Source organism: Scleropages formosus, chromosome 22, assembly GCF_900964775.1.
Source record: "Scleropages formosus chromosome 22, fSclFor1.1, whole genome shotgun sequence".
Classification (NCBI taxonomy): Eukaryota; Metazoa; Chordata; class Actinopteri; order Osteoglossiformes; family Osteoglossidae; genus Scleropages; species Scleropages formosus.
In genome coordinates, this window is record NC_041827.1 from 6,254,630 (window position 1) to 6,282,422 (window position 27,793).

Below are 27,793 nucleotides of genomic sequence, written 5' to 3' on the forward strand. Positions count from 1 at the left end.
AAGTTGATTCTCAGACATGGACCAGCGCAAAAAAAGTTCTTCAACGCATCGGTCAGGTAAGAGCAGTTACTACAGGCAGACTTTTAAATAAATTTGTATGCCTATTTAATAGGGGGGGTGATGGTGCAGTGGGTTGGACTGGGTCCTGCTCTCTGGTGGGATTATGGTTTGAGTCCTGATTGGGGTCCTTTGCGATGGACTGGCATCCTGTTCTGGGTGTTTCTCCTCCACCCCCTCGCCCTGTGTTGCTGGGTTAGGCTCTGGCTTGCTGCAACCCCACCTGGGACAAGCGGTTTCAGACTGTGTGTGTTCAATTTAATCCTACTGTATAAAGCAAGTTTATGCACACATTTGCACAGTGGATTTCAACATATATTCCTGTCTTCTCATAGCTTTCTTTCACAGCGTTGCTGACCTGTCTATCTGCTCCAAGGGCTGAGTGTGACACCAGTCTCTTTCCAGCTCCTTCTCAGGCCCAGTCCAGCACTTGGTTTTGGTGGCTTTGAGGAAAGAGTGAGGAGACTACGCCAAGAGCTGGATTTCAAGGCACCGGCCAAAAATGGAACCGAAAATGCGAACAGGGAACACAGAAAATCTCGAGCTCTACTGGACGTGTCCGAACCCCCGGCCCACTTCAGTGTAAAGCACCGTAAGCATGTGCCAGGGAAGTGAAATACAGCTGCATGGGCCATAAACGCTCGACTGGACCACTCCGATATTACAGTGGTGCTTGAAAGTATGCGAACTCCTCGTGTCCCTTAGTTTTACCATGAAATGGTTATTTAATGAGAATCAGTGTTTCTCATGTGACATAATAGGTGTGTAATAACCAATTCCGTATGTTACTTCACAGAAAATCATGCGTGCAGTAAAAACATGGTAGTAGTGCAGGTGTAAAAATAAGTGAAGCCCAAGTTACACTGGTTGTACCAGGTAGGTAAGTAGACTCAGGGGTGTAAATCATAGTCATTTGTTCATTTTATAAGCTTAAGATTTGACATTAAATTTTAGAAGGTTTTTTTTAATATTCCATACAAGAACAATAGCCATCCCTGTCGGGTTCACATACTTTCAAGCACCACAGTTAACGACTTTTTATTGTATGCCTCATTGCAAACGAGAAAATTTCTTTCGCTCAGCTAAGTGACAAACACATCCTTAGAAGCTCCAGCACTAAATGAACTGTTTTGATACTCACTGATTTGCAGTACCAATATTTCACATTTGTAAACACAATATATCACGTCGCTGAGTGCTGCCACCCTATAAAATATGGGTTTTGTCCTTCTTTAGGAAGTTGCCAGAAACCTTTTACTCCATTTCAAGCACCACGTGACAGTATTGGCCTCCTTTGTTTGCAAACAGTCTCTTGCTGAAATTCATCATCATGGAAGATCCCACATGTGGAATCCGAGGTCATGTCGCAAGCTCAAATGCAGGAAATCCTGCATCTGTGATTAATAGTCACTCCTAATTTGTAGTAGCACAGACACCGCCGTTCATATTTCTGCGTGAGTTTCTTTCTGAACGTTGTGTAACGGCCCGTTCTTGGTTACTCAGCAATTCAAGAGCATAGAGACTGACTGTTTATGAAGACAAAAATTATATACCTACAAATAGAGAGTATATACGCATATACAGACGTGTGTGTGTGTTCAGTCTCAATTATCTGTGGTTTTCATAATTAATTTGTCGATTATCCCTTTTAATATTCCTCTATCTGGCAAATTCTCTGTAGCATTGGTTGTTATTGCTAGCGGAGGAAGTGAATCATCTCTTATGTTTCATTATACGTTTTGACAGCCATGCACAGACCAGCGTTCGGCAGAATAATCTCTCTGACACTTTGACGTTAAACGTGCCTTCGGAATCTGGCTGAAATCCTTGGTGGTTCGTATAGCTGACAAATCAATTTATAATTCATCTTATATGTGACTTTCATTGTCCTCAGGTGTGTTCACCGGTTGAGGTGTACAGTAGCTGATACTTTACTTTTCACCTGATTGCCACATAGCATATCTATCTATCTATCTATCTATCTATCTATCTGTTTGTCTGTCTGTTTGATTAAAATGTATGCAAGTGTTGAATGAAATAATTGTAAAAATAATTTAATTTTGTAGAACACCACCATTTATTCTACAGGAAAATTGCAGACACCTTGACATTTACCTAGAATTTAGAAATGTAAATAGAGAGTTGTGAGAAAAATTTAGCGAATCCTTTGGAAGTATCTGGAATGTTGTAGGAATGGCTCCTAAAGCGTGCTCTGATCTTCATCTAAGCGGCAGTAAAACACTCTCTTTTGCCGACCAACACACACGTTGCACCCGCTTTACAGCCACGAGCGCGAAAATGCTCATCATTCCAAAGGGTTCACAAAGCTTTTCTCACAACTGACACGTAACACATAACTGATTTTGCTCTCACGAAGGTCATGTGTGTGTTCACCCTGTTCACACACACACCGCACGTGTGTCACACCGGCAGGGCACGCACTCCGCACGGGAACCGTCACACGGGTTTGCGGCCTATTTGTGGACTTTTATATTCATTTTGCTTTCGCTCTAAATCCGTTTTGGAGGCCAGTCGTTTCTGTTCAGTGTAATGAAATTAAATTAAATTAAATGAAGAGATATGAAATGAATAATCTCTCTCTCTCTCTCTTTCCCTCTTTATCACTCTTTTGCTCTCCCTCCCTCACTTTCTCCTTACTCTCTTTCTCTCCCTCTTTCTCTCTCCCTGCCTCTCTTTCTCTCCCTTCCCCATTTTTTTCTCCTTCTCTCCCTCTTTCTCACTCCCTCCCTCTCTTTCTCTCTTTCTCTTTTTCTTTTTCTCCCTCTTTCTCTCTCTCTTTCGTTCTCTCTCACTCTCTCATAGAGCATCTTTAAAAAAAAAAAGGCGCTTTGAGGAAAATGGGCACGACAGCCGCCCCAGCCTCCTTCCCCTCTGTCATTACCGTTGTGTGTGTGTGTGTGTGTGTGTGTGTGTGTGTGTGTGTGTGTGTGTAAAAAACAGTTGAGCCCTCGCACACTGCTGGCAGACACGGGCTCGAGGAGCACGCAGCGCGAGGAGGGATACTAACTTACAGCAACAAGTTTAATACCTGGTACGTGTCGTGATACGCTGAGTGAGTTTACTGCACGCACTAAAAAAAAGTTCTTAAACGGGCAAAAACGAGGACAAGAACAAGGTGTTCATTACATTTGGGGGGAAATTCATCATTTAGACCAAAAGGTAGGTTCGTGTCTTTCTGTCTCGCAATGAATAGACAGTGAGTGGAAACGCGTGCAGCGTGTGTGTGTGTGTGTGTGTGTGTGTGCGCGCGCGCGCCATGGTACCGCAGTACTGTACTGCACACACAGCCTGTTCCACACACACTCCGTACCCGTCCGTGTCTTTTTTTTCCCAGTAACTTTCACTGTTACTTTCCTGAGGAGACACTTCTCTTTTTAACATCTTTTCTGCGTCTCCAAAAACACACGGCGTGGCCACTTACACTTATCTAATATCTGAACATAATTTATGGTTCAAAATAAATCGCGCTGCTCTTCGCTCTTCCAGCTGTCGTCTCGCGGACGTTACATGGGCCGTTCGCTCGTACGGCGCCGATGCGGTTGCAATACCTACCTGTGGCACTAGATGGCGCTGCGTCGAGCACCAGTGCGGCGGGGAACTGGAAGGGGGAATTAGCGGGGAATTAGGGGAGAGGCGCTGCTTGAAATACCTGGGAAGGTGCGAGTACGTTGGATCTATCCGTTCGCTGAGGTGTTCTCTCATTTTTTTTTTCTTCTTCTTTATTTTCCTTGGCTCTCAGCCTCTGTTATTTGGGAAAATGCACAGTGGTATTAATGAGAGGTTTTGATATTTCATACTGCCACACTTGTCTTCTTTGTGAAAGAAAGAGAAAGAAAGAAAGAAAGAAAGATCCTCATGTATGTTGTCATCAAAAAAAATTTTTTTCAACAAAGTACATCGGCAGTCATCACAGAACCCTGTATTTGCATGGGTTTCCTCGAGGTATTTCTGTGTCTTTCCACAGCTGTCACTCTTCAAGTGGAGTTGTGTCTCCGAACTGCAAGTTTTGTGTTTCTGCAGAATCGAATGCGTTTGTACATATACACATCTTTCTTTCTGATGAGAATATCCCCATAACGTTTGTGTTTTGGGGAATCGTACAGGTGGTGTTTGAAATAATTTTTTTCACGTAAATCAGGGTATAAAAAATACCCCGTTCCAGGGCAGCTGGTAGAGTAACGCTTAATGCTACTGCCTGTGGCTCCGAAGGGTGATGCTTCAAATCCCACCTCCACCAACTAACCAACTCCACCACTCCTCTACTAACCCAAAATTGATCCAGTGAAATTGTCCTGCTGTATAAATGGGTAAGTAATTGCAAGCTGCTTTGGAGAAAAGTACTCACTAAACGAATAAAGGCAAGTGAGGGTAATTCTGAGAAGTAAATTTGTGAGCGCCCAGAATTTGGGCTGGCCTATGCAATATGTGGTATTGTTCCCAGAACTGGTTCATGGTTACTGAGATCATTGCTGGAGAGGCAGATACTAAAAACTGAATGGGTGAACATAACAGTGAGTGATTCCAATTATCTGGATAACTTAGCATGTGGTCTGTTTGCAGCTGTTCTGAGTAGAAACTAGTACTCTGTGCTTGGAATTAACACTTAAATTCCTAAACTATTAGGTTTTATGGCTAAGTCTGTGTTTTGAAATGTCAGTACCTCCGCAAAAGAAGCATTGCTACCAGCATATATCATAAATGTCACAGACCACCTGTGTCCTTTGAGTGAAACACAAGTGGACTAGTGTATGACTTCAGCGGTTTAAGTTGCCAAGGGTCTGACAGACCATTTAATGAAACCTCACTTCTCTGACCCTATTCTGTCTTGTGTTCCTGACCTAATCCACTCCCAAATAATGCTGCTGTTTCTTATTCTAACTTCTCCCCTGGTTCACAAACGTTTCCAAAAGGCTACAAATGCAAATACGGTAGGAAATTTCCTGGGGCGACTTCTTTTTTCCAGTTTTTCCAAAATGTCATTAACACACTGAAACACCATACAATGATATGTGTCCAGACTGAAAGAAGAAAGACTTAATCTCCTTTAAGTATTATAGTTATGTTTTTAATGCATCACATTCCTTAATTTTAGGCCTCTAACAATGTGTTTTCAGAATTTTATTCCATGCACTGCATCTGGTATTTAAACATTAATCATAGGGTGTGGATTCTAAATGTACTGTACTTTATAAATATTGTAAAACAAGTCATTTGAGTTGTTCCATTACTTTAGTAATTCTTAATTATTCAAAACATCACTTAGTTATATAAACGGTAATAAAACTTTAATGGTATCTTTGAAGACACAGACCTTCAAAAGGACCTATTTTTGAGGAGCACAAATGAATCCGTAACAGAGCCTACAAATACAAATAAAAGGAGTATGTCAACGAAACTCATTGCGTAGCCCACAAATAGCCTTTGGGTATGACCACATAAAACTCACACTGACACCATTTATTGGAAGGTGTAATATTTTCATTACTGAACATAAGGGGGTTCAGGATGTAAGAGTATGGTGAGAAACAAGGGCAGGGGTTTGGGACTCACAGCTGCAATAGAGACTTAAGGCAGTAGGGGGTCTGGGATCTGGTCTAAATTACGTCTGACTGGTTTTGCTGAATCTGCATCTTCTTCACATAAAGACCCAGGAGACAGGTAGTGTCACACTGTGAGATTTTACACCATTGAAAGCACTGAAAGGATGACAGAGAAGCTCAGGAAACAAGTGAGATGGACTCGGAACGGCCTCTATAAATAAACCTGAAACTGGACCTGAATTCCTTTTTGCCTGTATTTTACTGAGGCTACCACATCCAAGTCAAGCATTGCCAGCCAGTTCCTTTTTTAGGGACCAAAGTCACCAAATTATAGCCAAGGAGGGTGGCTGATTCCACCAGAGAAAGCAGACACTGGAGCCGCCCAGTGGGCACCCTTAGCCGTGGAGGGAGGGACGGCATGAGTGAGGAAGGAGGATCGCCCGATCTGCCTGGAAAAAAGGAAAAGGGAAGATGTGCTTAGAATTTTTTTGTGAAATGTATATTTTACTGCCTATGTTGAGTTCTGTTTCTCATGTCTCAGCTGAAATGATAAGTTCTTGGTGAATTGTGTAATTATGGTAACCCATGTTGGCACACAAATGGCATGCTGTGTGATGATAAAGCACCTGAGATTCTAAAGTGGTGTCTGTCGCCTGCTTTTATTTTGCATACCCTTGTGTTTTAGGCATTTGTTTCATATATGAGCTTAGGGACCTGCTAAAATTAGTCGTTAAAGCCATTGCCTTTAGACCCAATGGTCCCAGATTCAAATCCCACCTCCGACAAGTTCCTTATTCTAAACTACGCCAATAAAATTCCCCAGCTGTGTAAACAGGCAAACAGTTGTAAGTTGCTTTAGAGACAAGTGTCTGGTAAATTGATAAATGTATAACTGGAGCATGTTATCTATCACTAGAGAAAAAACACTGTAATGTCTGAATCTCAGGTGAATGCGATGCCTCCGTGTAAACGGTACGACCTGATGAAATGTGTCCTCCGATCACCTTTTAGTGACACACGTTTGGTGAGACGGTGAGAATTTGTACAAATTTTTGAATTAACATCTGCTCTTGTCTGGTGGCTGTGCTCATTCATACATCTAGAATGAAGCTGTACTGTTTTTTTTGAATTTTTTTCTAAGTATAATAATAGCTCTTCTACACTGAATGATTCCCTGAGAGTGTTTGCAGGCAAGGCCCAGTAAAAATATCATATCCGGAGGCTCTTTGTTTGGAATCATTGTAGCCTTTGGGTATGGCAATTGCGCTGTGTGGATGAACTGCGTTAGGGGAACCGATGCTGTGAAAGCACTGTTTGGCATTGCCAGCTGTGTGGCTTCTTCCTCCTTCCTGTGGTTACGGGTGTGGGAGGATGCATTCTGAGAGTGCGCACAGTACAGCAGCACTCGGAGAGGAGCAGATGTTTTCAAAACAGTTGTAGAAATGGGTGAAGCACATGTTGACTGAGATGAAAACGCCGCTGTCTTCAGTGCTGCTCCAGGTGTTGACAGTAGAAGCATGAGATGGTATTGTGCAATACAGACTTCGGATCAACGATTATAAATTCTATAAATCTTAACACTTTTGGCGGTGAAGTGTGTAGCGCTGCTGCTTCATAGGGCCTGGGCTGCTCGGGCGCAGGTTCGAACCCGGCTCCGTCTGTGTTTGCGTGGGTTTCCTCCGGGTGCTCCGCTTTCCTCTTAAAGTCCAAGCGTGTGCGTTTCAGGCGAATTTGTAACTACATTTCCCTTACGGTGTATATTTGTCAGTAAATGTGTGTGTCTGGCTACTCTGCGATGGGTTGGTGTCCCGTCCAGCGTGAACCCTACTTATATCTGCAGCCTGCGTTTCCCGGATAGGCGCCAGGCTCTTGTGACCCTCCCTTGAACAAACTGTTGATCATAGTGACTTTTGACTTTTTGCATCTTCATGTCCAAATTTCCTGATACTTTTCCTCATAAATTAGTTCAAAGCTGTTGAAAATTGTATGATTTTAGTATGATTTTGATTCATTACTATCATGCTGTGGATATACAATAAAAAGCTTATGTCTTAAAATATCTTAATTTTTTCAAAAAGATACACAAAGAGCATAATTTTCAATGCTGTCTTATCATCATCTTTAAACCTTTATTACATTTTTTTGTAGCATGAACACTTCAGCCTGCCTGTAACTCCATTAGTTTCCACTGTACTATGTCTCCAAAGACTGTTTTTTTTGCTGCAAATTTGACCTTTTTTTCCCATTAATCTTAAACTGAGACAGATTTGATTAGAAGATGTGGAATTAGAAATAGAAAAGTTTTGGAATCCAGCGAATGACATGATACTTTTAGTTAAATAGGTGAATAGCACTCAAAGCATATTTTAGGAAATGTCATTTACTGAGGATTGTTTTGTATTTGTTCCTCGGAATCTGTCAAAGGGGTTTAAATATCTGCAAAGCTTCTGGCTCGTATGTGGCTGTCATACAGCGCTGACACTAACTGCATTATTTGTGATGAGAGGGCCATGGGAACTGAAAATGGAAATGGTCTGGCATACAAAGAGAGCTGAGATTTGTGACAAAGGAGTGTCACCCATCAGTGTGATGCGTCACTTTTAGCAGCAGTCAAGGCTGTCTGGTGTGACATACCCTACCGTCCAAAATACTCCCTTTCTCATCCCATCACAGAACAGAGACACCCCCAAGTTTTATCCCACTTGTGAACCCTTCTTTAATTTTAAATAACACTGTCATCAGTACTTGCTTTGAGTGATACATTTTTCACATGATAATTTGTTTTCATTGATTTATAACATATGTTTTTTGTTAAAGTGCTCTAGAAGGGTTCAAATTTAATGGCAACAAAAATGTCGTTATAACCCACTAAATATGTTGGATGAATAGCAGGCATTCTGTTAATTTTAACAGTAATTTTAATTGTAGAAACAAAGGAATAGAAGACATATTTGAAATTCTGCAGTTACTTGTCTTTGTGTTATATATGTGGATGTAATATTACTACGTCTGTTTTTATCTAGTGGCCCAGCGTTGCTGTGGATGATAAATAAAAGACATATTTAATAAAGCCAATAAAAGTCAGCGCATCTGGACGCAACACCGATAAAAAGGCTGAAAAAATGCTTATGGAACAGCAAATAAAGTGGATACATGAAAAATGATGGAAAGGAAAGGTGGCAGACATTACTCATGCACCAGATGGTATTCTGGAATATTTTGCAGTACTTTTTACTTAAGACTAAAACATGATGTAATGATATCTGCTCTCATTTACCAGATTCTACTTGACACAATTTTTTTTTTTTTTTGTCATGATTAGAAGTACGGTTTGAGCAGGTTAATCTATCAAGTAGAACTGCCTATTTACTTTTAATTTGGGGGAGCACGTGGTGTAGTGATTACAATCTGAAGGCCCCCAATTCTAATCCCCTTCCTGCTGTTTTACCTTTGATCAAGGTACTTACCCTGAATTGGTACAGTAATGGGGCAGTTGGTAGCATAGTGGTTGGAGCTGCTACCTTTGGCTCTAAAGATTGTCATTGAGAATCTCACCTCCTGCTGTTGTACCCTTGAGCAAAGTACTTACCCTAAATTGCTTCAGTAAAATTACCCAGCTGTATACATGGGTAAAGAGTTGTAGGTAACTTAACATTGGAAGTTGCTTTGGAGAAAAGCATCAGTTAAATAAGTAAATGTAACTAAGAATAAATAAATGTAAGTAAGAATGCCTTGTTATGTGAATGAGTAAGTACTTGTCAGTAGCTTATTGTTTACAATTGTAGCGTTCTAACTCCTTGTGGAGAGAGACATCAATTAACCAAAGTGTAGTAATACTTTTTATTTATTTTATGTCTGATTATACAAAAAAATAAGCCTGAACCATTCGGTAAAACTGGTTACAGCTAACAAGTCTTATCAAGATTTCGAATTAAGTCTACGTTGTGCATAATGTTGCGTTTCAAATTTAAATTTTAAGTATAAAATTTGTTTGATAAGATTTCGCATAGCTTGCAGAATACAGAGTTTGAGTGCTGCTAATTACGTAGTTCCTCCTGGACTTTTTTCAACCGTCGCCAAAACCACTCCCTTTTTGGAATATCGTATAATTTAGTGGCTATTTATATTTTAAAAAGGGACAAACTGCATAGCTTTTTTCGCGTTCACTTTAGGTCACAGCACAGAGTTCTTTCAGGTTATTCCCTGAAATTGTGTTAGTGTTAAATATGATTAAATCAATGTTATAAAATGCTTCCAGTCCTGTTGGTAACTGTCTTTTTTAGCGTTAGTCACTCTGCTGTTTTTGTATTAGATGTTCTTTAAAAATGGATTATTGTGTTTTCTGCGTACTGCTGTAGCTTGACTCGACCTTTTTCATTCGTATCATATCTTTACACTTTTTTATTAAACAGACACTTCCATCCAAAGTGGTGTATAAGTCAACAGAAATAAAAGTGCATTTCACCAACAGCCGGAGACACAGATCCAGACCTTTGATTTTCGATGGTGACAATGACGCTCAATGATGTAAATTTATGGAGCAGATAGGAGATCTGGAGAGAAGTGAGTCCTAAAGAAAGACGTTTTGACATCTTTCTTGAATTTTGAGGAGGATTCAGTAGTTCTGAGTGAGAGAGGGAGGTCAATCCACCACAGTGGAGTTTGAGTCATGAACTTTTGGGCTTGTAATATTGGACCTGTTGTGAATGGAACCACCAAACGGCCAGACGGTATTAAAATACTCTAGTGTTGTGACATCTACTTGTGTATTTTGCTTATTCTTAAGAAAATAAGTTGAAAATACTTATAAATGATTCCTGATATACACAGAAATATGCAACCTTAAATCTGTTGCCTGAAAACTGGTTGATCAAGCAAGGTTCTCAGAAATTTCCTCATCAGCAACAGTGAAGATACTTTTCACTGCCATATAGAGGACTAGTGAGCTTTGGAATGTTTTTTCTTCTAACTTGTGAAATCTGTGCTTGCAAGAAAATAGTCCTGAAGTGAATGATATAAGTTCCTCATCTAATTTGTTTTTTCATAAGTTTTCACATCCAGGTCTGTTCATACTTGTTTTTTAATTTACTTTTAGTAAAGATTCTGCAAGCAGTTGGGTTCTAGTCTTAAGTGCTTTTCTACATGTTCCCCTGAAAACAAAAATAAACCAACTAGTCTTAATGAACTCTTCCGCAAATAATATTTAATAATTTTCTTGTGTGTTTTTGTATAAAATATCAGCAGTAATTGCTAGTTATTGCTAGCAATTGTTCATTGATAAGAGTTCTTCTGAAAGTTTCAGATGTTCATGCAATCAGCGCGGAGGGTAATGAAGTGTATTGTTTTTGATGTACTATATGTACAGTCCTTTGGATTAAAAACATGGTAAGTGAATAAAATGAAAAATGTGACGTATCATCAGCCTTATGTGTCTGTTCAAACCTGATAAACAAACATTATTTGACGCTAAAAGAACTGATGCCTCTCGAAGGATAACCCCTTTAATGTTTACAGAAACAAGAAAATCCCCTTGAATAACTCTGAGGACAGTATGTCTTGAATCATTACTGTATTTGCTGTATTTATAGCTTTCAAAGAATTTGGCAAGGCTTGCATACCTTGATGTGGCCAGGAAATCCACTGTTTTTAAAATGATTGATGTATATAGGGTATACTTAACATTTTTGCGATGGTTTTTAAATGCAGACCTAATGCACTTATGTTATCCTTGCATAATTACTTTTCTTTGTACTTTATTACAAAACATCATTTAAAAGGCATTATTCTGTCTTGCTAGGGGGTGCAGTGGTGCAGTGGGTTGGACCGGGTCCTGCTCTCCAGTAGGTCTGGGGTTTGAGTCCCGCTTGGGGTGCCTTGCGACGGACTGGCGTCCCGTCCTGGGTGTGTCCCCTCCCCCTCCAGCCTTACACCCTGAGTTGCTGGGTTAGGCTCCGGTTCCCCGCGACCGCATATGGGACAAGCGGTTCAGAAAGTGTGTGTGTGTGTGTGTGTGTGTGTATTCTGTCTTGGTGTTTAAAATAGCTTTTTCATCCAAAGCATTATTTCATCTGTGACATTACTGCAGGGAAAAATATAAGACTACGATTTTCTTACTTTTCCCATTAATTCCAGGCTAAACTAGATAACAACTGTTATAAATGTCATTCAGCACAGTAACCAGGTCAAGCTTGACCGCATACTCTTGTTCCTAGCTCTATGTAACTCGTTACCCTAATTTTCACTTCCACCGCTGAATGTTTACGGAATTTCTCCATAACACTGTAAAACGAAGGAAAAAAATCATGGGAAAATTTTGCTTCTCATTGTCTTAGGTACAAGACTCCAGTATAAATTCTAAGGATTAAATCATTTCCTCCCACAACAACAACGAATCTCTGCCACTAACTCCAGCCATCATTGCACCCCTGCACCCCACTCACTCGGGTCCCGCCCTTGGTTACGTTGGAACTTTTCGTCCACAATGAAAAAGATAGTGATCAGGAAAAATTTCCGTTGCAGATGGTATACACTTGTGGGACGTTCCTAGAGTTCCGTCAGGAGTGAAGCCTTGAATCCATGATTATGAGGTTGCAGCATCCTCCATTCACATGCCTTTCACCACGTCTGTTGTCACGGCGATAGATGGTCTCTGAGGTAGCAAGGAAGTAAAGAGGACAGGCAAGCCGCTGGTCTCTGCATTTTGTTTCTTGGAATGTCAGCAATGTAGCTGTGCAGGAAACCATGAAGAAGTGGCCACGATGGCTTTGTTTTTTGATTTCTGCCTTGCCCTTTATGACCGGTCAGAAACCACATGACTATATTTGGTCTCTTCTGTTTTACTAGTCCTCACACTGAGCATTTTCTCCAAAAGCGCTGCACATTATAGGCTATGTTACACTTTGCAGACCATGCATACTTGGGCATATTGTTGTCCTATTTGTATTTTAAATGTTCACTGCACATTTTTCTACAGTTGCCCTTCTTGTGAATTGCACAATAAATAGTCCAAAGAACAATGCATCTCCTGCCAAAACACGTTTCTTTAATTGCTAATTAAATAAATATCATGTGCTGAAGTCTTTGTAGACTTCCCATTTACCATATTTACTGCCAGAGACAGAGAAAAGATAGTGACGTTTAATTATGCCACTTGGGAGTGTAAAATTATAAGAGCTCGGAGACTAAACCGGGTCCTCTGTGTTCTTTACCTTTCCTGCAAGGAAAAGTTTTCTTGCTGTGCAAGCAGTAAATCTGTTCAGCCATGAACTCATTTTTAGAGTTCATCTCTGGCCTGAACAAGATCTCAAGTGTAAAATTTAGCCACGAGGGAACAGCTGGTTTTTCAGCGTTCGTCTCGGAACGCAGAATCGCGGTGGACTGAATCCCAGAGACCAGAGCATCTGAGTGAGGCGCTGAAAATCAAACGGAATCACATCTTCATTAGAAGAAGCGTGTTGAAGTCTTAAAATACTGTATTCAGCTCACAGTACCGTTTATTTGGAAGCATATTGTTAAAGATTTCATTTAAAGGTAACTGGTGATGTCCTAAATCAGGGACACAAATTATTTGAGTTCCAAATAATCTGCTGTGACTGATATACTGGGATAAATAATGAGCACTCCCCTAATATCATAAATAAATATTTTTTCTTGCCTTATACCTGTGTTAAAGCTCTCTGTGTCACTGCGTGAGAAGAGCGCTCTGTAAAAAATAAACTGAATTGAATACTTTAGTTTTTTGCGTACGCAAGTAAAACATGCCCTCCTCGTACTCCCACGGACAAAGGATGCTGTTGTTTGTTGCGCTGTGGTTACAGCAATGCCGAAAAATGCCTCCCTCGGACCCCGGGAAGGGAGAGGGAAGGAGGCAGCACGCAGTAGGAGGCTGGCAGACGGGGCCGCTGCAGGGTGGGCCTCTCGTTTCCCTGCTTTCCGGTGAAATGATGACCTCACCATCAGCTGTAGCGCGTTCAGGAATAACAGCAGTGAATCAGTCTCTCCGCCCACAGTCACACATCACAGCAAAGAAAAAACCTGCCTTCCTGCCGAAATGAATAGATGCTGTGTTTTACCTCTAAGTTCTTACTTTTTCCGCCGCTGTCCCACGGCTTTTGACTAGTAACGTTGTTCCCCGAAGCCCGCTGTTGCCCAATGCAGACATCCTGTTTTTTATTTTTTTTCTGTATGTGGGATATTTGTGGAGTGTAGGTCATCTTCACAACTTACTTTCAGGTTCTTCTGGATAGGGGTGAGTGCTGTCAAGTCAAAGTCAACTCACGGTGAACACTCACCTGGTTTCTAAGGCAAGGGAGGCTGCAGAAGTGGTTTACCACTGCCTTCTTCCACATATGCCTTGGAGAACATGAGAAGACGCAAACTCCACACGTACCGGGCAGCAATCGAGACTCAGATCTGACGCCCCAGCTCTATGCTTTCTACGTAGGGTCAAAAGATTGTCATTACCACTATTTGCATGGTGCAGAGTCTGGAAGGTATTATGTAAGCAATGCAGGAAGATAACTTTGTTTTAGAAAATTATATATGTCATTTATTTATTTATTTGGACATGCTGAGTGCTGCTTTGAAATGTAACTGAACTGTCCACAACACTTGAAAAAGATGTATATATAAAAGCTTTTCCAAAGTCACTGGCCCAAAAGTAAGTACCTTGACCCTAGTATAAGTCACTCTGTTCACATTATTATGCCGTTGCAGCCTCATTGACCGATTCAGTTTCCTGGCATCGTCATGATATATCCAGCCCACAATAGGATTTCCTTCTTTTGATTACCCAAGAAAACAAATTAAGAGGCAGACAAATGCTTAATCCCCCTTCTAAATCCAGGCTAGTTTAAAATTTGGAACTGGGGAGCAATTGCGTGGTTACACTCATACTAATGCACAGGCTGGCATCTTTGCAGCTGGTGCCTGGCATAGTTTGCGCCAGAACCGGGCTCTATATTCACGAAAGAAGTGGGATTAAGGAGGGTGCGCTCTAAATTTGCCCAGATCTGGTGGCGTGCAGTTCTGTGTAGAAGCAAAAGCACTCGCTTCATGTTGTATTAAAAGAGACGAACATTGCTGTGCCAAAATGCCAGACATGGCAGGACACCAGCTGTTTCCAAAATGCACCTTAGTTCTCTGCAAAAGTGGTGGAGATGTACAGCAATATGGGGTTTATTCCTCACAGCGATGTTTTGTGTAGCATTTCATAAGTAATCAAAGCATGGTACCGCTGTGCTTTAGACAAGGAGAAAGCAAATCAAGTGGTCTGCAGTCATTCATCAAATGGTCCAGTGATCAAGATGCCTTTGAGGACCACTTGCTCTGATTGCTCACATTCATGTTGGCCATGGGACTACTTTAAATTGTTAACAGCACTGGGCTGATTGGGGCAAATTTCTGCATAAGTGGCGTAGGGCAATGTTGGTGTGTTTGGAAATCAGGCATTTTAATCACAGTATAAATACAATGCAATTATACCTATAACAAAGCATCATTTGGTGTTATTTGGAATTGTTTAGTTTCTTACATTTCCTTAACTGTTCTCTGAGATTCTGTTTTGCATTAATTCATAGTTACATCACGTACCCTTGTATGGTATTGATATTGCATATCAATATCCAGTATGTACAAATGATACGGCTGCGTCTTTCTCACGTGTTTCAGTGGACGAACAGTTCAGGTCAAGCTTCCCAAAAACGAAACAGATCATTTATTTGCTGTGTTATGTATTACATGTCTTTGTGCCCAAAAATTCATATTTATTTTACCCCGGCAGAAGTGCGTTAGCCTGTTAGATGCATTATTTGACAGGTTAAAGGAAACAAATGTCAATGCGTCGTTGCCGCAGGATGAACACTCATCACTGTGCTTCCACCACTCTTGTTGATGAAATACAAATTGTATTGTCGGTAGCATAGTGTTTAGAGCTAACACCTTCCACCTTAAGGATACAGGTTCAATCCCCTGCTCTTCCTTGCTGTTGAGCAAGCTACTTACCTTGAAACACACACACACACACTTTCAGAACCGCTTGTCCCATACAGGGTCACGGGGAACCGGAGCCTATCCGGTAACACAGGGCGCAAGGCCGGAGGGGGAGGGGACACACCCAGGACGGGACGCCAGTCCATCGCAAGGCACCCCAAGCGGGACTCGAACCCCAGACCCACCGGAGAGCAGGACTGCGGTCCAACCCACTGTGCCACAGCACCCCCCTACCCTGAAACAATACAGTTAAAATTACACGGTGAGGCATCACGGTGCCTGAGCTGTGCATCTGAGCGTAAGTTTAAATCCAGCTCAGAGCATATGACGTTTCCATATTCTCCCCATGTTCTCGATCTGAACACCCGCACAAGAAGGCAATGGTAAACCACTTCTGCACCCTCCCTTACCATGAAGACCACAGGAGTGGTCACCATGAGTCAAATTCAACTCGATACTTGGTACTTAACCTCCCCTATAAATGGGTAAAAACATTTTGAATTACTTCAGAGAAAAAAACAGCTCAGTGAGCAATAAAATCAATAAATTATCTACAGAGTACGAGCATTTTTTTAAATACTTGAAATAAATAATCATTGTGATTTAAGTTTTCATATATTTTAAGAACATCTAAGATACGCTTAGGCCTATCATCTGACTTTAGGTAGGATTTTTACAATTGTCTTTGAAGAAGCTACACTGTTGTTCAAAACTGTACTGCACACAAGTAGCTAACAGCATCTTAACACAAATCAGCATTACATTACCAGTTTTTAATAATACTGTCAATTACTTGTAATTGAAAAGCTATTTTCTACCTTTGAATCCTCTCATTGACAATAAGTATGCTTCTGCAACTAAAATTGTGGGTGTACTCTGTTGTACCACGGTTTTTGCATCTTACAACACCACCATTAAGTGTAATGTGGATTTCACTGGATTAGTGTGTGACTTTGATTTTTCTCTGTTTATTAAACTCAAGTAGTTATCAATAGGTATAATATTGGTCCTGTATGTTCTAAACCTGTGATTAGAGCTAAGCTAAATGTTGGCTACATTGAAAGTTCATGGCCCTGCAATGGCTAAGTGACATAACCAAGTATTATCCATGCAGATGGGAGATCAGCACTGTGTTTGAGTGGAAACACCATGACCGCTGCTGTGAAAACTCTTGGGGGCGTCAGCTATGGCACCTATTTGCAACAAATATATAGTGTAGGACAGAAGCAGTGAGTTTTTTCTTATGCTCTACTTATATTTACATTTGGTTTCCATGGTTCATGTTTAAAATCTTTTTTTCCATCGCTTCCATCAAGGCTTTATCCTGATAAATCATTGCAGTGACGTCAGGCCCAGAGGGAACGAGCGGCAGAGTTGTGTTCAGGGATGCCTTGGGGAAGCATAGTTTATGCCCGTGCCAGTGTCAGCATGGTATTCTTAACTGTAAACATGACCACTCATCAAAATATGGTAAACCATTAGTTGGTGCACATTAATTTTTTGTCACATAACAATCTCTCAAGGGTAGAATAAAAAAACTGACAGCACAGATTTAGCCAACCATATTCCCACACTGTGAAGGCGGAGGGCCTACAGACAGCCACACAATTCCTAAATTCTGCCTCAGTTATTCTACATTTGCCGATGCACATTGTTTGGCTCTTACGTTATACCTCGAGAGTTTTTTCAGGGTTCAGCTACATGTCTCATGACATTTTACATTTACATTTATTTATTTAGCAGATGCTTTTCTCTAAAACTACTTTCAATAAACTATGTAGTGTTATCAGCCTACATACCTTATTCACCGCGGTGACTTACACTGCTAGATACACTACTTACAATGGGTCACTCATCCATACATCAGTGGAACACACACACTCTCTCTGTCACTCACACACTATGGGTGAACCTGAACAGCATGTCTTTGGAGGTGGGAGGAAACCAGAGCACCCGGAAGACTTACACTGCTAGATACACTGCTTACACTGGGTCGCTCATCCATACATCAGTGGAACACACTCTCTCTGTCACTCACACACTATGGATGAACCTGGACTGCATATCTTTGGACTCGTCTCGGTTGAGAAGCAGCAAGGCCAGGAAGCAGTAGAGGAATCTATAGAGGGCAGATTTAGTGATTCGCCGCCCAGTCCCTCCCCTGCCCTGCTTCTTCTCCGCACACCACCCACAGCTTTATAACTTTTGTAGGAGGCGCAGTGTGGTTTCAAGCTGCTTTCTTGCAAATTAAAGAGTGCCTCTTAGCAGGAAGGGAGTAAAGGAGATCCTGAGCTTGTCAGTTAGTCTTCTTTTTTCACATTTTTTTCTTTTTTCATGTGTGCCACGTTTTGCGATAGACAGAAGGGTAGAGGAGTAGAAAAAAACACGTCTTTGTGCGTCGGACATTTTAAGGGATTGGCTTTCCATTTCCTTTTCACGCAACTCCTGTGTACATTTCTATCGAACACACATGCTGCACTATCATTTCAGCTAGTTAACTTCTAGAGGTGGTGATAGCAGAGAATTTCTTCACGTTTTGCTCTTTCTCAGTAAACATCATGATCTGCATGACTAGTCATGGCAGTAGAACATCAGCAGTGAGCATGACATGGATGTTCCCAAGGATTAAGGCATGATCTCATGATTAAGGCTATGCTCCTTCAGTCACACGGTGCCTTTTTTCGTTTACATTATATCACCAAACAAAGCCAAAGATTAATTACAATTTTATCATTTTCTCACCAGTTGCTGTGACTAATGAGTTTGACTGGTACTGAAGATCTGAAGGTGTGGATGTGCTGCTGTTCCCTTCCTGCAGGTGCTGCCCAGCCATGTTCCCCCAGTCGCCGCTGCTCCTGCTACTCTGTGCCATTCTTATCCCCCTGCCATCATGGACCCTTCCCTTTGAGCAGAAGGGTTTTTGGGACTTTGGAATTGATGGGGACGGTGGAGGAATGACGATGATGATGATGAGGGACGAAGAAGAAGGCTCAGCTGTTGAAGAACTCCCAAGTCCAGATGTCCCGATGTGTCCCTTTGGGTGCCAGTGTCACCTGCGCGTTGTGCAGTGCTCGGACCTCGGTAAGCGGGGTGCTGCTGGGGTGTGCTGTTCAAAAAAAATGTGCAAACTGAAGGGTAACGGGAAACGAGAAATCTGAAACAGTGAACTTTATGGCGAGTGACTAGAAGAAGAGAGTGAACGGGTTCATAATCCAAGGAGAAATTTTCCGAGCTTTCTGCACTTCTGACCGATACACATCCGTGAAGCCATTGCATGTTTCGTTGGGGAGGGACCCAGGACTTTAAAACTTAGACAATAAAAAGTATAATGTGCTCCAGAGTGGGTGAGTTTCAAAGATACCTGGAGCACAAGTGGTTTCAGACAGTGTGTGTGTGTGTGTGTGTGTGTGGAAACTACATTTCCTTTGAATATCCTACAAGAAATGATTTAATATTTAAGAAACAAGCCTTGTAGTGCTATAAGGCTGTTGTTCACCTGTACAGAAGCCATGGAGGGCTTTCTGTATTTGTTACTCTGGCAAATACTAGTGAATTTGAAGGAAGAAAGTGTAAAGATTCACTGATATACTTTCAATTGAAAAAAGAAAAAAGACACCGTTCCTGTGTCTGAGAGCCAGGGTTGGGTAGTGTTACGTGGACTTTTTCAATTTGCATTGTCCTAATTATAAGGGGAAGATTTCTATGAAAGGTCTACCCCTGCCCCCCCTTCTCTCTCACATAAATATAAAACACTTCACAAACAGTGAGATGTGCACACACACAAACACACACAAACACAGACACCAACCCTCACAACCCATAAACCAGTAAATTACCGACTGTTTCCGAAATTACAGGCTTCTGAAACACTTTTTCTACCAAATTGCCAAAGTAGAAGCCCAAGCAGCACGGCTAGGGGAAGGAAACCGATGATTATTAGTTTTAAAATGTAGCTCCAAGAAGGGTCTTTTTTTTTAAAAAAAAAAAAAAAATCAAGATTGAGACGTTTTGTAATTTGGTTCCTGTAATGCATATTAATGAATCTAAAAAAAATTTAGTTTTTTAAATGTCATTACAGTTATTCTTTTTAAATGGAAAACATTGCAGAAACGAGAAAAGCAATGAAACAAGAAAGCAGACAGCTTTTCAGTTTCTGTGAATTTTAAGCAGATGTAGAAATCATTGGTTTTTTTGTGTCATCTGTGAGTTTTATTATTGAAGTGGCACATTTAAGGGGTTCACATTTGTGGCGAAAAGTGGTTATGGCTCCAGATTTTTCATGTAAGTGTTGCGTATCAGTAGCGGGTGGTAACAAATTATGAATGGTGTATTACTTTAATTTTTCATTTGTAAAAGCCAGGAACTCTACAAATTACACTTCCGCATATTGCAAAAGATTCTGTTTTTGTAGGCTCTTCACCTACTGAAATGAACACGTAAAACGCTAGTGTTGCTATTTTTGAAAAAAACTGAATATGTGACTGTTTCAAAAGCAGAATGAAATGGAGAGTGTAGAGAAGCAGGAAAGAGTTTCTACTTTCGGACTTGGTCAGACAGGAGATGGGAGTGGAGTCGGGGTGTAGTTCTGTAACCAGTAGCTTTTCGTGAATCATGGCTCCAGTTTTTCTTTTTTGAGTTGGAAACTAGAGTCTGACTCAGTTAATGTCTGAGAATTTCAACCACAGTACAAGGAGTCCCACCATGTAGTCGCATAAAATGGGCTGTTGTGGTTTTGGATATTTAAACTGCAGTCTAAGTTGGTACAGATTCAGATGACAGGTGGATCTTAATTGGCCGCCGAGGGAAACAGTTGAAAAAGACACTACAAGCAAAGTCTCACTTTGCATTTCATTACTGCTGTGTTTTCTGCTTGTGCTATTGCTTATTTGTAATCATCATAACGAATAATCCTGAACATGGTGCATAGCCCAGCACCTGGGTAATTTTACTTAGCTGTTGTGGGTAAGTACCTTACTCAAAGGCATTACAGTGAAAGGTGGAATTCAACCCTGGGTCCTTCGAGTGGAATGTGACTTCTCGAACCGTTACGCCGCCTGCTGTCCGACCACCCAAACGTTTGCACGAAGCAGCCTCGGAAATCTGATTTTGATTACTTCTGTACTCTCATTTAATTGGAGAGCCAGTGGGTAGCACAGCGGTCATGTCCTGTAAATTCAGTGAAGGTTACGCTATAATGCCGCAAGGAAATACACCTGAAAACGTAGGATACAAGCGTTTGCTCATCTGCCACCAAATAAATAAAATCAGTAGTCATTGGAGCTCCATTGCCCATTCACAGTGGGGGAACAATTTTAAATCTCAGTCCTGTAGCCTAGCACCCATCACCGTTATGAAACGATTTTTTACAGTCAGCCACAGTGTAGCAGTAATAAACATCCTTCTTTTCAGCACCTCCTCTAACAGCATGTCAAGCTTTCCCTCCTTTGTTCTTTATTTTGCTGACAGTGAAAGCAAGCCTCCCTCAGAGGTTCAGGGAGATTTCAGCCAGATGCTGAGCACATGGTGACCTAGTGTGAGTGCATATGCGTGTGTGTGTTTGGAAGCCACAGACACACTGGTGTTCCACTCGGGACTTCGCCGCTTGAGCAAGGCTGCTATAACGTCATCTCTTGAAAAAATAATGACTATATGTTCCATTTGTAGAAATCACTGAACTTTAACTTCATTAAATTGGCTTAACTCTGTCTGACTCTTCATATCCAGGTCTCTCTGCTGTACCAAAGAACATCCCTGCTGACACCAAACTACTGGACCTTCAGAACAACAGAATCACAGAGGTCAAGGAGAATGACTTCAAGGGACTCAGTAACCTCTATGTAAGAAGGTGTATTTGAGGCAAAGGGGCAGACTGGGGGAAAGGGATGATGGACTGTAAGAGAGGTGTATAAGTGCGCATCGAATCTATCGTCTTGGTGAATAATTTTGAATAAGGCTCATTGTTCATTTACTTATTTTCCGTGCCATTTTTATTACGAACATATTTCCAAGGCCAAAGAGAATATTTTAGAAGTCTTTCTCTCTCTTAGGTCACAGACTTATCCTTAACATTTATTCTGGAGGCTTGACCAACATAATATTTTGCCTGGCTAGAGAAAGAACCGAAAAACATAAAATAATATCCCCGGGATTATGCAATTTATATTTGCATTTTAGCCATGCTTTCTGGAGACTCCTGCTGGCTTCAGTTATTAAATGTTTAATTTCCGTTTGTTACCTTCGCTCCCTTAAATGTTTTCCTTTTCCCCAGTAGACATTCTTTCCGGTTTTTATTTGCTTTAGCTTCAACTCAGACGTCTTTGTAGAACAAAGAGCTTCTGTTAGTGTTTGCTAGACACAGGAACTTGGTCCTCCTGCTCACCCCTCTGTACTCTTACAAAACACTCCTCCCAGGAGCTCAGCTCAGCTCAGCTCAGCTCTACCCAGCCTCATATTATCTGCCTCTTTTTTCATCTTGGCAACACCATCACTCTGTGTGTCTGTGTCTCTCCCACACAACTTTGAGTGCCCCCTCTCTGCCGTGTGATACCTTCAGGCTCTCTCACTGGTGAACAATAAGATCGCCAAGGTTCACCCCAGGGCGTTCACCCCTCTTCGAAGTATGCAGAAGCTCTACTTCTCTCGCAACCTGCTGACAGAGGTACCCAAAAACCTGCCTTCTTCCCTGGTGGAGCTGCGCATTCATGAGAACCGCATCAAGAAGGTGCCGGAAGGAGCCTTTGCTGGCCTGGGAAGAATGAACTGCATTGGTCAGTGCACTGCACTTCACGGCTGTCTTTTAACTTCCTAAGAGCACATTGATTGATACAAGCAATTTATTCACAGTTAAAAGTTCGATAAAAATCCCAGCTATAGCTACTTGTAATTTTTTTTTTTTAAATTTCATATTTCTGTTAACTTTGTTACTTTGTTTTGCTACATTAAACAATTTAAAGTGACTGAAAATACCTTTTCCCCACAAACTCCTGCTCATATCCAGTTGTTCCGTGATCCATCCCATAAATGTCATGTGGTTGCTAATCACCAAAATGTACTGATCAATTTGGTTCCACCCTCTGATTTCGTTTGGCTCCATTGTACTGCCATCTATTGGCTCAACAGATAAAGACAAGTCTCTTTTACTTCACTAATAATTACAGTTTTATAAAAGAGTAAAGAAAATGCAATTATTTGTATACACTATACATATATAAATATATATATATACATATACATATACAGTATATAACGAAAAATATCTTTGAAAATGAGTGACTTCAGTGTTTTAAGCACAAAGATCCAGTACGTTGTTTCTTTTTCTGTATTTTTGTAGAAATGGGAGGGAATCCCCTTCAGAACAGTGGTTTTGAACCCGGAGCTTTTAAAGGACTGAAACTAAACTACCTTCGCATCTCTGAAGCCAAACTAACAGGCGTGCCTAAAGGTGAGACAGCAACACATCTGCCAGTTTATGAGCTTTGATTGTCTTCATTTGTATTTTAAGCGATAAACAGGACCAGTGATCTAACATGACATCATTTGTTTCGAAACTTCATGTCATAAGAATGTCCTATGTCTTTCGTCCCCAATTCTCAAACCCCACCCCCCCAAAATCATCTTCTGTCTTCTGAAAAATAATCTCCCTTCAGATCTTCCTGACAGTCTGCATGAGCTTCATCTGGACCACAACCAGATACAAGCCATTGAACTGGAGGACCTGAGTCGGTACAAGAACGTCTACAGGTACACCATCACCATGTCAAGAAAGTCTCATAATAGTACTTTTAACATTAACATGTTGTTAGCTGGTCAAATTTGTTTAAGGCAATGTAGGGAGCTGGACATCAGGACTGGACTTCAGCTGAATCATAGCAGCAATAGAAACTCTGTGGAGAGGCTCAACCATAGGAGTAGTGTGAGCGTACTGAGGGGGAGAACACACCAGATGAGTGGCAAATAGTACATTTACATTTTTCTGGCCCTTTTTTCTAAAGTACCTTATAATAGTAAACTCCTTACAATTACTTATCCACATAGGTCATTTTTACTCCAGCAATTTATGGTAAGTACTTTGCTGAAGGTGAGATTCAGACTTGCAACCTTCAGGCCCAAAGGAAGCTGTTCTAACCACTATGCTACCAACTGTCCTGGTGGAACCAGTAGAGCCTCCTAGACCTCCTAGTAGAACCAGGAGGTCCTGCCAGAGTCACGGTTAGGGTAACGGAGAGAGTTACAGGAAACCCATCCTAAAGAGAGATCAAGGGACTACGAAAGAAACTGACTGCTTGAGGATGCAAAAGGATGTTTTGAGTATGTTGTACAGGAAGAAGTGGCTTAGACTGGGTCAGTAGAGAGATATGGTGAATATACAAGAGCCATCCAGGACCACAGAATAGCTGAATAGTTGACAATGTTCTCAAGAGCAGTGTGAGTCAATGAAAACAGAGGTAGAACCAATGTAAAGGATATCAAATATTGGATAAGGTCGCAAAACATGTATACATTTGGCAAGTCCTTGTGAAACGGTATTCTTGAGCATGACAAATACGATCTTTCGGAGAATTTTTGTGGTCTCTACACAATATGCAATCTTTTGAAGAATATTTAGTTTTTCCCTTAATTCAGTTTAGAAACTGACAACAATAAATTATCTTAACATCATATCTTAAGAAAACATATCCTTGAAGAAATTATACATTTTACAAAAGAGAGTACATTTCATTTCGGCCACAAAGTATAGAGCAGGTCTGTGGTTGGCTACGTCCAACATATAAACTATCAAAATAACTTTAAGAAGTCAGAATCAATGCAAGCCTAGGAAATTTAACCCACCAGTTGTAATCCAAAGTAGTTGCTTTATTTACTTGCGATGAAGATGCTGGTTCGGTCAGTATTTTATTGAACGTTCATCCACAGATGTGAAAATGAATTTAACGTACCTTAGTTTAGCAAAGAACTGAAAGAAATTTGGATGCTGAAAAGTCTCTTAAATGTATTCATAAGCAGGAGCTTTCCTTCTGTAGCAGTTTAACGGAATTATTGATTCAAGACTTCTGTTGACATACATGTTTATTCCATTAAATCAACCTGGTAATACACCGAGGAAACTCGTCAACCATGGAAATCATTAGGACCTTTGCTGCAGTAAGACTGCACTCTACTGGAATGGTGGAAAACTGAATAATGTATTAAAAGCAAACACACCTTTACTGTCTGAGAAAAATATGACTTCACTGATGAAGAACACTATGCTACATTTTTTCTTACACTTTCATAATTCATTTTTGGAAAAAAAAAAAGAAAAGCAATGAAAAACTTTGAATTTGTTCAGTCACCTCGATGAGGGTGTCTAATACCGAAAGGCTCAAAACACCCAGTGACCCCAAGTTACTGTAAGAGATAAAATATAAATAAATAGAGCTTCTTTTTAAATATTATTAATAATATTTTGCTGACGCCTTTGTGCAAGGTGATTTACATTGCTAGATACACTGCACTAAATCTATACATGTAGCCGCTCTCCCATTTATACAGGAGAGCAATGAAACACACTCCCACCATACAGGCAATTTGTAGAATAAATCACCTGAAACACATGTATTTGGACTGTGAGAAGAAACAGAGCACCCAAAGGAAACCCACACAAACACAGGAAGAACATCCAAACTCCACACTGACCAAGTTGGGATTCGAGCCCACGTCCGAATGTACAGCCCATTTACGGTCAAGAACGAGTGACGGAAAAAATTGCATGACTTGGTCTAACATTTCCACTTGTCATCAAGCGAATGAACAATGCGTTTCCTTTTTATTATAGCCTGAACACACTAGGGCAATACCATGTCATTTCGAAAAGGAATTTAAACTTTGTTTAGCTGTGACATACATCAATTTCTCATGAATACTTTCAGACTAGAGTACATCTAGAGTGAAAATGCAGGTGCGTTGAGAAAAATTTGAGAGAAAACCTCCATTTGAACCTCCAGAAGAAGTGAGATACAGTAGATAACTGTCACCTGCGAGGGCAAAATGCAAAGTGAAAAATGAAGGTAAATATCTGTACTATCTTACCGACATTGCGCTCGCTTTTCGCACTGGTATTTTACAGTAGACGGCAAACCGAGAAACACGCTACCAGTTTCTCGCACGGACCATCTTTTTTTTCCACTGCGAGGCTGGAAATGTGCGTGACTGTGACTCATGGCCACTCGGGCTTGTGGAAACCCGGGGCCAGTCTCATTCTCTAAATATAAGCTTCATTCTGACAAGTGCAGGGACCTGCAAGTGGAAATGTAAACACAGTCAGGGCTGGACTTCATGCTGAGTCTCCCCAGGACATGCAGGGTTAACTCTTGAAGAGCACTGCTGCCACAGAGGCTTTTACACGTGACCCCTGTTGGTCCTGTGTCTGTTTGTGTTAGACTGGGTCTGGGCTATAATCAAATCCGGATGATAGAGAACGGTAGCCTGACCTTTGTGCCCAACCTGAGGGAGCTGCACCTGGAAAACAACCGCCTCTCTCGAATCCCCGGAGGGCTGCCTGACATGAAGTATCTCCAGGTGAGACCAGGTGGCGGGTCTGTCGTTAGGGGACTGTGCCTGGCTTTTCTTTTCGTTTCTGTCTGGCCATATATGATCCATTTACCTTCTAACCATGGAGCCTTAAATGGCTACCTGTTTGCAGGTGGTCTACCTCCACTCCAACAACATCAGCCGGGTGGGCATAAACGATTTCTGCCCCCAGGGATTTGGGATGAAGAGAACTTTCTACAATGGCATCAGCCTCTTCGCCAATCCTGTGAACTACTGGGAGGTGCAACCCGCCACCTTCCGCTGTGTCAGCGACCGGTTGGCCATACAGTTCGGCAACTACAAGAAGTAAACCGAGCGATGGGGAGGGGGCGGGGGGTGGGAGTCAGGGAGAACAGCTGGAGAAAAGACAAGTTGCCCGTGATACCAAATCTGTTGAGTTAAAAAGAGGCATTTTTTTTGAAAGGAGGACGGTAAACAGTGTAACTTTGGTCCCACATATGTAATGTGTCTGTGATGTTTGCACACTTGAAGAAAGCCCTGGTGACAGTTGGAAAGAAAGTAGGGACAAAGTACTTGGTTTAAACAGAAGGCAGGGAAATAAGAAAACAAAGTAGCAAAGTATTTCATAATCATATCTGTGATTTTCTTTTAAAGTGTTGACTGACAACAGTAACTGTCACGAATTCGAAAAGAATTAGTGGTTTTTTTCCAAAGCAAATTCTGATGCAATTCAAGAAAATCATCAAATATTGTTCTTTGATTATTATTATTACTACTAGGAATAGAATTACAGTGTAAGAGTTATGCTGAAGTGCTATTCATAATGAACTCACAGGAAAACAGGTCTATTAAAAAGGGTTTCTGACAACTGAGTGTATCATTATGATGGTGCTTCATACTTTGAGTCATGAGGGAAAACAGTTGATATGTCTCTTTATTGTATGTGATTTGTTTTTTTTTTGGTTTTTTTTTTTTTTTTTTTGCTTATAAAGAGATCTGTCCTGTAGGGGTTCAAGGTCTTAAGGGCTCAAATGTTCCTTGAAGGTTCTTTTCCCACGCCTTGTCAGCAGAAGTCGGTCATTTTTTTCTACTAAATGCAAGGGAAACCTACAGATGACCTGCTCTCAAGGACTGTAAGAAACACATCTCTGAATTTTTAATGCTTTTATGGCAATAGCCAACATGTTATTTTGCACAAATTTCTCTGAAAGTCTGACCAGCCTTTGCAAAAATGCTTTCTCTGTAGAATGTTAATAATGGTTTTCACACTATTAAAATTTTCAGATCGGTCCTCTAGATGCATACTATGTACTTCTGCCATACTGCTGCATGTGAGAATAAAGACTTTTTCAGTAAATCAAACAAACAGTAAAGCTGAAGCCTTGGGCTGAAGGCCGAGAGAGCGAAATGGCACAGCAAACAAAGAGGATGTGAGTGTGAGCGGTCCAGCAGTCTTGAGAACTCACAAATAACTCAACTCAATAAAGTGACTCAACGCCTCCTCTGATACTGACTGACAGGGTAGTTCTTGCTTACATTCAGTAGAGCAGCATGACCATCTGCATAAAATCATTACTGATCACTCGATACGTCAATTATTTGTCCTACAGTGCTTCAAAATCGAATGTTCTGTTAACAATTTCGGATAAATGCAA

The 27,793-nt window shown here is 41.1% G+C and overlaps 1 protein-coding gene across 2 annotated transcripts; it reads left to right on the forward strand.

Annotated features, from left to right (window-relative positions):
- Window positions 1-2,986: 2,986 nt before the first annotated feature.
- On the forward strand, window positions 2,987-27,630 carry LOC108918315 (biglycan-like). Of its 2 annotated transcripts, none has more exons than XM_018725436.2 (8): window positions 2,987-3,237; window positions 18,427-18,689; window positions 21,333-21,445; window positions 22,162-22,375; window positions 22,939-23,049; window positions 23,255-23,348; window positions 26,027-26,165; window positions 26,290-27,630. In XM_018725436.2, exons 2-8 carry the CDS (start codon window positions 18,440-18,442, stop codon window positions 26,485-26,487), a joined length of 1,119 nt encoding a protein of 372 aa, XP_018580952.1. In that variant the 5' UTR covers window positions 2,987-3,237; window positions 18,427-18,439; the 3' UTR covers window positions 26,488-27,630. The 2 variants fall into 2 exon arrangements, with proteins under 2 accessions (XP_018580952.1, XP_018580953.1); XM_018725437.2 differs by having other exon boundaries at window positions 2,987-3,109.
- The last annotated feature ends 163 nt before the right edge of the window (window positions 27,631-27,793 follow it).